Source organism: Agelaius phoeniceus, chromosome 6 (assembly GCF_051311805.1).
Source record: "Agelaius phoeniceus isolate bAgePho1 chromosome 6, bAgePho1.hap1, whole genome shotgun sequence".
Classification (NCBI taxonomy): domain Eukaryota; kingdom Metazoa; phylum Chordata; class Aves; order Passeriformes; family Icteridae; genus Agelaius; species Agelaius phoeniceus.
Window position 1 is genome coordinate 21880378 of NC_135270.1, and position 12467 is coordinate 21892844.

Consider the following 12467-nt stretch of genomic DNA (forward strand, 5'->3'; position numbering starts at 1 on the left):
TTGGTACATGAGTCTGAGTTTAAATTAATGGAAACTGGGTGCTCTACAGGGAGTCTAATTGTCGCGCAAATTACAGTAACTTAAAATATCCTCTGATTTATCTGACTTTGTTCTTTCTATTCTTTAAACCAAAATCCTCAGATTTTTTCCTGTGATTTACTCCATGAAGAGCATGTTGATTTGATTTTGCACATTGGGATACAGTTCTTATTACAGGTATTTTTATGGCTAAGCTTTTTTCATATTTGTACCTAGAAGTCCCAGAACAACTGAACTGGAAACCACTAGCTTTGATATAAAGACGAATTTTCTTATTGACAGTTATAAATAATAAAAAAACAGAAAAAAAGTTTTTAGTTTTGTCTAATAAATTCAGAGGCAACTGAAGTTCCTTGCAAAACTTTTTCTGGCACACTGTGAAAAGTGTTTTCACATTGTGAAAAGTATCTTGTGATATAATAGAGATAATTGCACACACCATTAGAAGGAATGATCTCAATCTTGCATTAGAAATCAAACACCCTTGTTTGCCAGTATGTTGTTTTCACAAACTAAAATGAAAACTGTGATATCCTTCAGTAATGATCCAAAATGATTTAATTATTCTCTTTAAAGTGATTGTGTTTTGGACCATCAGAGCATATTATCATAAGAATTTTAACAAACTTCTGATGTTTAAAGCCACACTAAGAATGAGCTATATCCAAGTACAGAAAAAAACCAACATTTTATTTATAATCTTAGTTTAGTGTTTGAACTACAAATTCTGGTTCTAGAATTGCTTAAAAGATCATGGGTTTTATAGGCTTTCACAAGTAAATTAATTTTTGGTTTGATTTTTTTTACTTTTTTTTCCATTTTTTTTTCACAGAATGGTGCTTTCGGTAAGTACAGAGCAAATCATTACATGGAGAAAAAAAGGTTTACTTCTTTTTCTCACTTGCAAAGTTACTGTTATTACTCCATTCTCTGTTGAATAATTTCAAAAAGGGCATGAGAAAACAAAAGAAAAAAGAGAAAGTGACAAAATAGACCGAATCTCACCACTAGAATTCACCATAAAAATTCCCAAAGTGTAACAGAATTCTTACAAAATTTCCTAGATCAGTTCTTTTAGGGAATCAAGATCTCCTATGAAAAATATGGCAAATGGGAGTCAGGGTAGGTTGGGCAGGAAAACGGGAACGAGGAGGGTAAATAACTGCAGCAAAAACAGGTTCTGAGGAATACACATAATTTTGTCTGCTTTAGATCACAATAGAATTTTTAATAAATAAATTTCTTTTTCTTTGTAAAGACACTTTTGAAACAGTAGATTTAGCCCAGTCATTTGTGTCATTTGTTTTATAAACCATCTTTTGTTGTCCCCCCACCCCACCCCTTAATGTCATAAATGTTTTAGATTTGAGTCTCTTGAACATTGTCTTTCGAGTTCATTCGGATCAATAACGGTTCATGCACTGAACTGTGTATTGAATTTATTGTGTTAACTGTTGTTGTGTGGTTGAAAGGAGATTTATAAGAGTTATAGTGATTTAAGTGCTCATGCTCTATTGCTGGCATGGGCAAATGACTCTCTATGGGTGTGTCACCTGTAAGCTCATCATCCACATTAATGATCTCTACAGTCCGTGTTGGAGCATGATGGCTCTGCCGGTGATGCTGTTTCCTCATTTTGTAGAAAATTACCAGCATCACAGCAGCCATGAGAGTGATAGCCACAAAACAACCAATTATGATTTTGGTAGTCTTCATAACCTCATCTATTCCTGGGATCCCGTTGTTTGCGTCCGTCACAGGAATGGTGAACGTTTTTTCTGTTGATCTTGTGCTCTGTGGAGTGAGTGAGGTTGTCATGTTAATGGTTTCCCAGTTGGTAACTGGTGTGGGCCCAACCTGCTCTGTGGTCTGTGCCTCATCCTGAGAAGGTTCCACAGTCTCTACTGTGACGGTTGAAAAGTACGTGTAACCAGGGTTATCCAGGGCAGTCACATTCAGCGTGGCAGAAGCCGTGGTATTCCCGACAGAGTTACTCACCATGCATGTGTACAAACCCGTGTCTTGCACAGTTACCTTGGTAAAATTTAATGTGCCATCACTGAGCACAGCAATCCGAACTCTGTATGCCCCATGTGTCATTACAGATCCATTTGGAGTAATCCAAGATACGGAGGTCAGGGAGGTCGATGCCCGGCATTTCATCTCTGCAGCCATGCCTTCTGTGACGTTGAGGTCTGCTGGTGGCTCCACTATGACTGGAGCATAACATGTGAAGTAATTCAGGTCCAGCTCACCAATGTATCTTCCTTTTAAACTGGGGGGTGTGTGGCAACGGGCACAGCATGCAGTGTTGGAGGGTGCCTTGTCTTTAATCCACCAGCTGAGCCAAAGGATATCACAGTTGCAGTTCCAAGGATTGTGATGCAAGTGGATCCTTTCTAGGCGGAGCGGTGTGAACAGGTCATGAGGCAGTAGTGTTAGATTGTTGTGTGCCAGGTTGATCTCTACAAGTGACTGAAGGTTATCAAAAGCATTTCTTTCTATCACTTGAATCTGGGACTGTATCATCCACAATTTCTGAAGATGCATCAACCCTTGGAAAGAACCTGGCCGGATGGCAGTCAGATGATTCCCAGAAAGATCTAACTCATCCAGTTTTACAAGCGGAGTAAGGTTAGGAATCTCTCGAAGATTGCACATGGCAAGGTTCAAATACCTCAAGTTGGACAGACCTTCAAAGGCACCTTCTGAGATGTATGAAAGCCTTTTCAATTCCCCCAAATCCAACCTCCGGAGAGAAGGGATTCTGTTAAAAGCATAAGAAGGGATGCTCTCAATGGGGTTGTTTCTCAACCACAGTTCCTTCAGTTTTGATAGGTATACAAAAGCCCCATTTGGGATAGTGGTCAGACGATTGTCAAAGAGTTCCAAAGTGTTGAGATTGGCCAGACCATTGAAAGCCCCTATTTCAATTGTTCTGATGTGATTCCTGCTGAGCTGCAGGATTTCTAGGTGCCTCAGATGCTTGAAGCTATTAACTTTAATGATTTGAATCTGGTTCTCATGGAGATTGAGTAGCCGGGTGTTGGTGGAGATGCCGTCTGGCACGTCTCTAAGATTTTTCCGTACACAAATCACTTTACTGAACTGGTTGCTGCAGGAGCAGACAGAAGGGCAAGTTTGGGCCCTCACTAGACCAGCCACCACAAGAAGCTGAAGAGCCAACAGCACCACAAGCAGGGGGTCAAATAGGGCCCTGTTAAACCTAGGACCTATCATTATCTGCTGTGGATGTAAGGTCATCTTGTTCAACATTCATAATTTATTTGGTGTTGGTCCTTCTGGAGTTTGAATCGTCTGAAAGAAAGGAAGAAATGAGAAGGATAACATTAAATTAATCTCAAATAATTGTGTTCTCTCAACAAAGGCTTTTCAAGTCCTTTCAGTCAACTCTACCAATTTCTTGAAATTCGATAGTGAGAGCAGGTATAGAATTTCTAATATTACTTTTCCGTACAGATATGTATGTCAGCTGCAACTGGCAATGAGATAAGAAATAGCCATACATTAGTTCTCCTGCACATTCCAATGTACAGTGTATACAGGTGGATGGCAGATAAGAAGTTCAATCACAATGAATACCTAAAAGAAATGTAACTCAGGGGAGAGTTGAAAGAAAGGACAAGCATCTCCAAAGGCAAAAGTTAGCAACATAGGAATCTACTAAGATAGGAATTATCAGAGTATTCAAGGTGTTAACCTTTTTTACATGTTGAAGGAGAACAGACAATATGAAAAGCAAGTTTCTGGATTGGGTAAAAATCTCTGTCTATACAAACATGATTCCTGAATCAGAGTTTAGCTAGAAGTAAATCTCTAAAACTGAGTGTCATGCAGATGACAGGGCAAGATCTTGCCTGTAAGAATTAAAAAAATTTAAAAATTAAAATAAAGAAGCATACTGAGCATCATCCAATTTAATGATATGGCCTCTTCAATTCTTTTGTTTGGCACGAGCAGCAGAGAAACACTCATTAGCAAATATGTACTGAACACAGAAATGAGAATAGCCATTTATTTAAATGCTGAAAAATATCCCTGTAGCTGCAGGGTTGGCAGTTTCATTGGCACCTTGAAAAAATTCCCAAAAAATTCTTACTGCAAAGGGAAAAAGACCTTCACACTACAAATGGTCATTACCATTTTAAGAACTTCAGTACTGATACATGTGTGGCAGTTTTTATAGTCCCCAGCCTTCGGTTCATTTCCAATCTGCTGCTCAGTTCAAGATTCCTCTGTTGCTGAGATTAATGAAATTTCTTATAAATCAGCCAAAAGTGAAGTCTTAGAAATTACAGCAAGCTTAAAGCATATTTATAACCCAGAGCACCCAGATGGATAGTACATATATATTCATTAAAACAAAATACCATAAGGCAACAGTTTTCCACTCCAGACTCCAAACTGATTCATTTTTCATAAAAAATAGAGACCTTTCTTTAAAAAAAAAAAAGCTGAAAAAAAACCCCATCAAAAAAAATCACCAAACCAGGAAAAATATATTAACTTTCATCTCACAGCAATTCACTTAATGAAACACTTTTTTTTTCTAATTGTATATTCAGACAATGTGTTTTTGAGAATTCATTTCTGCATTTTTAAAAAAAACTGTTATAAGGGTTCAGAGCTAGCAAGTGTTCTCATCTCATTTTTAATAATTTACTGCAGAAAAAGCCAATAGAATGGTTAAAAAACTGTGAAGAGAACTAGAAATTCTGGGCTATATCTGCATGTTTGATCTCTCTATATGTGCTATTTATAAAACATCATTCTTGTTATGAAAGATTCATGAAACTAATGTGTTTTGCAACCTTGAGCAAGTCACTTCTGTCTCTGCAGCTTACACTTCTGTCCCATGACTCTGGAGAACCCTGCGGCTGTAGTGTTAGATGTTACTGCTCCCACCCCTCCATCCCTTCCCTCTGCCAACACCTGCACTCCTGAACATCAGCTTCAGGATGATGTACTAGACTGGATGAGGGGTCGCTGCTCTACACACCTTCCTTTTCACTGCAGGCTCACAAGGTCACTTATCTCTTCAGAGGTGCTGAACAGGATGTATGGGAAAACACTCCAACCACTAAAATTCAAGTTTGCTTGCAAAAGTCCATCTGCAGTAAAACTGCACTCAAAAAGCAGGTGAAAAGGCCATAGTTCCCATCCTTCTTACACAGTTATGAAGAAAAACCTGCCGTTGAGGTCAAAAGAATTCTATTAGAGCCTTATATCAATTTTAGGGTTCTTAGTTAAGACCTGTGATCCATGAATTTTGCTGAATAGTAATTAACCATCATCTGTGATAGTTAAGTGATTGTATTAGCATTTTTATCACCCTTTTAATTTTTTTTTTTGTGCATTAATTTGTTTTTCCTTTCTCATTTTCAAAATTCTTCTAAAACTTGTATCCTAAGGACTTGGAGTGAATAATGAATTCCATTAACAAGTACTAAAACAGACACAGAAACACAACAAACTAATTATTTTACCATTGCACTGGTGCAATATTTTTGTCTTTACTGAAACTGGCATGAGAACACTGCTATGTCTGCCTTCAGAACTGCCAGTTATCCTTGTGTACAAGGCTGGTGAGGCACAGGCAGAACACTGGGCTTGCAGAGGCACAAGAATCTTAGACCAATTCACTACTAAAGACCACCTTTGTTGGATGTCATATAGTTTCTCTATCTTTTTGTCATTGTCTGGTCTCAGTCCTGTATCCTGGATTCCCTGAGGGACCAGGAAAACTACAGCATTCGTAGAACAAAAAAGTACAGAGAAATAAGAAAGGCCATGGGAGAGAGCAAGCACCTTCAACATCAGGCTCTGAATGCACCAAGTCCCTTCAGCTGCTCTTTTCTAGCCACCCTGAAGCTGATGATCCCAAGCCCTGCTGCAAGTACTCCAAGGCACTTTTCTCCTGTTCCAATTACTTGAACCTGAGGGTATCTCCCAACATTTCCTTTACCTAGTTCTTCATCCAGAAAATCTTCCCTTTTCATCACTACACATATGCTCCATGGGCAAAAAAAAAAAAAAAAAATTTACTTGAGTACATTATTACAACAAATAAATTACCCTGTTATGAGACTGATCAGTAAATGTTGTCTAACCCAAACCAAAGTGTTGACATGTCTCAGTTGCAAAAAGATTTTTGAAAGAAATGCTTTTATCTTCTTATGACAAATTCCCTATATCCTTCCTATTTTTGGCTATTGACTGAAACAATGAATCATTCACAAGGAACAGCTTTTTTCTTGAGCCAAAATCGCCTGTGGCTTTTACATTTACTGTTCTCCCTAGTCCTGTGCTAGGGATGTCTCAATCAAACATATGCCTCAGTACAACCATCTATCAAAGACCTCCAGGGAAATCTGACACCGACAGGTTTCCGTAAAATTCAAATCTGTGCATACTTCAAATACAAGTTTGGTTACTGACTAATTGATAACTTCTCTGAGTCTATAATTCTGAAGACATTTTGTGATATGTGAATACAAAGTTCTAGATATGTTTTCACATGTATTGGTATGTTTGATCTTTCTGTGTCTAAGCCGTATCTTGCTTAATATATAAGTACAGAATATCTATATTTCCATCCCTCTGCAACATTTTCCAGGAGGCAGTGAGAGCAAATCTTAGCTTTTGCAGCCACCATTTGATTTAACTTTGGACTTATTTATATTACTTGTCTTTTTGCCCTGTTCTTTGTTAGTACAGAAAGCAAAATGGCTCCTGTTTTTAGGACAAGACTACACTAAGTGGACTTGGTGCTGCTAAAGTACAGGGGAGATGATGATCCAAAAAAGTGACCATGACCAGCAGAAAATATACTAGGCAATACCTTGCTAATCCTCACTTCCATCTACTGAGGTTTGCATGAGGCTGAAATATGGCATTAAGATTCCTGGTGGCTGGAAGAATGTAGTAAAAAGATCCCTTCTTTTGTATTGGCTGTTATTCAGGGCTCAGAGCTTAAAGAATTAGGAACTCTTGATGCAGGTATTTCATATAAGGGCAATTTTAAATCATAAATATCTTGGAAACACCCTGGAAAAAAATTAGCCAGCATAAAATAACAGTGGAAAATTAATTTAAAGCCTTGAAGGGTGTTATGGAAATATTTTAATGGGCTTTACATAAAGATCCATCTGGAGCTCTGTACTAGAGTAATTTGCTATTCAATTCCTATTTATGCTAGAAACACTGCAGGTTTAGCTTTACAAGCCTGCACATGGAACACAGACCATCAACCAGCTTCTTTAGTCCTTGTTGACACCTCTTTGTCTTCTAAGTATTATTTTTTTTCATTTTTCTAGTATCAAAATAGCAACTCTACAGTCAATTCAATATCACTAGTGCCCTCTGCTGTATAGACTAAAAATTTAGTTTAAAATGTTAAGAATTTCCTTACTGCACAGTTGGTTCCCTACACACAGTACAATTATCAAATGTGTTTCCAAACATGGCCTTTAGTCTGTCTGTGGCACTGCTCTAATTACCACAGTCATCTGGTTTTTTAGCACAATAATGTATGTTCTCTTTATGGCCATAGAGACATTCCCAAACATATATGGAGAGCCGTTCATTTTGTTTTCTATTTTCACGGAAATAAAAAATCTCTTTTTTGAAATTGACATTTGATGTGCATATTCTCCTCTCTATAGCTTATCTGAAAAGTTATAGAGAGTAACTCTCTGTTACTCTCAATGTACCACACATTTTCCTCTGAGCTAAAAGCTCTGCCCTCTTAAGGTCCAGTACAGAAGATGAAGCAAGGAATGACAGAGCTAATCTACCTCTGCAGCTAAGCACAGTGCAACTTTCCTCAGGGACAGCTTGGAGGATGCCGTGGTTACCCTATTGAAATGTAACTTTGCCAAATGTGTCTGCAGAGGTGCCTTCTTTATGGGCCTTGTAATATTACCTCGTTTTTTTTTTTTTTTTTGTAATGAGGTCTTGGGTCTGATGTGCTTTGTTCTCTTGCTATACTACCAGGAGAAGGTGACTGTGCTCCCTCTGATTGCTGAAGGATTTTCCTGTAATGGGGATCTTTGATAACAAAAGAGAACTTCCACGCCATTTGCAAAGATCTGCCTAATGAGGTATGGCAGGTGGCAAAGATATTTCCCCAAGCTCCAGTGACCCCAAGCTCCAGTGACCCTTAGCTGGCAGTTTAGTTGCTGTTGGCAACTCATGCTTTGCTTTCTGTCTTGTCTGTGGGTCTATGAAAAACTGTCTCAGCAGCAGAGCTGTGCAGTGCAAAGGCCATGACTTTATCCCAATATATGGTTTAAGATACAGTATGATGTAGCACACTTTGGTTCATGCTGTACCCTTGCCATGAAAAAAATTGAGATGTGATATGTGCTGCACTGAAAATACAGACAGAATTTATCAAGAATCAGGTGTTTAAACTATCACAGTAAAATTACATCATCACAAATTCATCACAGTTAAGTCTCAGCTGAAGAACTGTTAAATCACAAAAGCTTTCCCTCAGCCATGTCCCAGAAAATTTCAGGAGGAGAAGCATTCAAATCACTTTTTTCAATTTTTTTCAAGTTGACAAATATGTGGACGCATTCAGAAAATCATCTTTGCTTCACTCTATATAGCACAGTTATGTCCGCTGTACCTTATACCCTTTTAAAGAGGTTTTCTGAGAGAAAAACCCTTTGCAATGATATCTGCATTTTTTCAGAGAACAAGCCACTCTACAGTTGCAAATTAAACAGCAGATTTCCAAGCATGTGAAGAGGAGCTAGGTGCGTCAAGCAGCTAATTATGCTGGGAAGTCTCTTCCGGTAGCATCAGCACCAGAGAATTGAAAATAGTTTCTGTATGGAACAGAGCTTGGAGTACAGCAGTAAAAATAGGTCCAAATCCCAGGACGACCTTATGCAGAAGTAACTCTTTTGACTCTCTTTTCAGGAACTCTGAATGCTCCAAGGGCCTGAGACTGATCTCCTTTTGGCAGCAATGGCAGCAGAAGCAGCCAAGGGAATTTCAGGGTAGACACGCACACAATATGCTTTAGCTCCACAAAGTACTGAAACACACAAGGGTTAGCCTTCATCCCGGAATAGAGACTGAGCTGTGGGCAGGGAGTTCCACCGGGGTCAGAAATGCTCTACCAACATCTGCTCTGCAAATGCTCCAGCAGCCTCACATGTGTGTCCCCATATGGCTGTGCAGGGTTGGGCCAATGGAACTACACTGCCAGGGATTCACTCACCATAATCTCCTGCCCACCTCACCTCCCCCCTTTCCTCTCTGGAAATACCTTTCCACCTGGCTGAACCCTCAAGGACTTGAGCTCTCTGTTCAAGAGCAGTGCAAGCAGTTTGCATGCTGTTTCATGCCCCTACACAGTACAATGACACCATTCTCTTTTTCCATGGGATGCTTTTGTCATTAACAAAGGAACACATGCTATGCTCTCAACAGACAGCTATAATGCATCATGAAAAATCAATTAAATGGTTTACAGTAGCTTTACCATTTTAAAATGGTTTCCTTTTCCTAATCTTATTTTTTATTTCTTCATGGATTGACTCTGGTCAGAGGTGTTTGGCTTTTTTCTAATAGATTGATCTACAATGAAACCCCATGTCTATGACTATAGAACTGGGTAACTTTATCTACATTGTTCAAAATCGGTTTTCCCTTTTCACTGCTATAGGACTTTAAAAGTCTCAACAGCAGTTAAGGGAGCCATTGAAATAATGTCTAAAATCCTGTGAGGTTTCAAACCCCAGCAGTTTTTATCTATTTGTTTTTTATTTTATTTTTAGTTAAATACAGTGGAGGCCAAAGCAGGCTAGATAGACAGCCCTGAAATGCAAACTGATTACTCATGAGACCAGACAATCAAAACACTCACAATGCAAATTATTCTTCTCTTTGCATGTTTCACTGTTTTGCTCTGGGACATAGTTCTGTGGCCCCTTGAAGCATTCAAGTGTCGGAGGCAGAGAGGATATTGCTGTACCACAGACACTTCCTAGTTCTCTCCTGCAAGCCTTTTAAGACTCAACTGAATCACTAAGACACTGATCTGAAAGACCTAAATGTGATTGGACACATTCAATCCTCCTGAATCACCACTGATTTCAGTGGAGTTCAATCAAGGGTGAGTTTGACCCAGTCTGCCTTTTTCTTCTTGTCTTTCATTTTGTTATACAGAAACCAGCTTTATTTCACCCACCTCATTTCCCAGCATGATTTCATGTTTCCTCTCTCATTTCTTCCTAAGGTTTAAAATTTTCTCTTTAACATCAGGTAAAAGAAAAGAATATGAAATAAACCTTTTAAAAATGAGAATTTGAGTGCACATTGGTCCAAGCAAAAATATTTGCATTTTAGCTAGAAATTAAGATATTTTGAATCTCAATCAGTTTTCTATTTCTCTTTATTTATAAATATAATTTTAAGCATCATTTGCAGTTTGTATCCTCAGTAAAACTAATTTCACAGTAAAATGATAGAAAACATCAGATAATATGTAATGAATATTTCCTTAGGACAAACTTAGATATCTTAAGAGGAATTATACTACTTCTTTGTTGTCCTCTCCCTGGATGCCACTCCAGGGAGTCACTCCAAGGGTGATGAGGACAGAGCAATCCTAACTTCTCTGTTCAAACTATTCACAATTGTATTAATAGGAGCAATCTATGAACTATTCACAATGAGCTAAAATTCTTTCAATAAAAGCCACCACAATACAGCTTGGTTTTAGTGCACCCAGAAACATTCTAGAATTTTAATTGGAATTAACTTTTAAGTGGGTTAATTCTATTGCATTAAATCTTAGTGTGGACATTCTTATTTAGAATTTAATTTAAGCTAAATTGAATCAAGGCCACTGTAACTTCAATTAAGAGTGTCCATAAAAGGATGTAATGTAGTTTAGCTAGTCCCTTTTCAAAGTTAATTTGGATTCATTTTCTTGAGACCCCGTATAGACATTAGGAACTTTTGTTCTGTATTGACTTGGGCTTGATTCAAACCAATTACATAAAGGTAAAAAGGTTTTCTACCTCATCACTGATCCCCCTGGGTTACTGAAGTTCCATTTTGCTTCACTAATTCAGTTCATTAAATACATTTTCTCTGTCATTTTGTTGTTTGTTTCATCTTGTATCTCTTTCTGGACAGATATTTATGTAGGGGAAAATGGACAACTGAACAGTAGAAATTTTACAATAGCCTGATAATAAAATTCTCTTAATTACAGAAGTCTGTCATGGCACCTCATGCGCCAACCATGATATAAGAGAAAGTCCAACAAGACCTTCAAGACTTGCCTATCTTATGACAGAAGTATCTCAGTGAGCAATAATTAAACTGCACAATTTCTAAAACTATGTTTTTAAATTCTTTTTTCATTCATTATCAAACAAAAATTACAGATCCATGTTCGGAAGACATCTGAGAACCACAAAAAAATTAGCACAAAAACAACCCTTAATAAAAACTATATGCTGTTCAAAAGCACTGGTCCAAAACAGCACAGGTTTTAGTCCTGTCATACTGGGGCAATTTTTTTGAAGTACCATAGTATTTTCTGGTTTTAGGAGTGATTGAACATCTATTTAGACATATTACAGTGATACTTTATTTCAAACAAACTAGTTTTGCTCCAGTATAATAATATCAATTTTTATACATGTAAACATTAAATTGTAAATTAACATCCTTTTAAAAAATGTACTAGAACATTTCAAACTGGTAGGTAAAAAATCTGTTACTTTATATAATATTAAAGTTTGTGTCTTTTCAAAAATGAAAAGGTGAAAATGTGTAAGGCTCATGGAATCCAAGGTATTAGCTCTGATTACTTTCAGAATTTTCTCACTACTCACAAATGATAAAAAGAGATGTGGGAAATGTCAGGTCAGAACAACCTAAGAATGCATATATGAATGTAGCCAGTATGATGAAGACAAACAAACAAACAAATAAATAAAAAAAAAAATTAGAGTATATACCTGCACTTAAGAAAGTTTCATCCTAACCCAAGAGAATTTGAATCTAGTTTTTAAAGTCCAAAACATTATTTAGTAAATTACAATATTTGCACTTGTCTACTGAATGTGCTAATGCTGAATAATCTTGTCACCCATACGCACCATCCTCTGAGCCTTGCTGAGCTCTGGACCTCAGCAGATAACATACACAAGAAGACAAAATTATTTTAGTTTGACGAACATGTAATGCAGTAGCAGTTTTCTATACCTCTCTACAATTTGGCAACAGAGATACCCTGGTAAAAGCCAAAGTAACTTTAAAAAATTTGAAGATTACTTTGATATTAACAAATCAGAGAATTGTCCGTTTCAGTGGCATGAAAAGATCGAGTTTGTACAATAATAACTGCAGTTTTTCCAAATGAACTTTGTAGT

The 12467-nt window shown here is 37.5% G+C and overlaps 1 protein-coding gene across 11 annotated transcripts in view; it reads right to left on the reverse strand.

Annotated features, from left to right (window-relative positions):
- Positions 1–708: 708 nt before the first annotated feature.
- Positions 709–12467, reverse strand: part of LRRC4C (leucine rich repeat containing 4C) — a 485229-nt gene continuing 473470 nt past the window's right edge. For all 11 annotated transcript variants that reach the window (XM_077180004.1, XM_077180002.1, XM_077180001.1 and 8 more), the window contains one exon: positions 709–3357. In XM_077180004.1, coding sequence (XP_077036119.1) covers positions 1399–3315 — 1917 coding nt within the window. In that variant the 5' untranslated portion in view covers positions 3316–3357 and the 3' untranslated portion in view covers positions 709–1398. The remainder of the gene's footprint in view (positions 3358–12467) is intronic.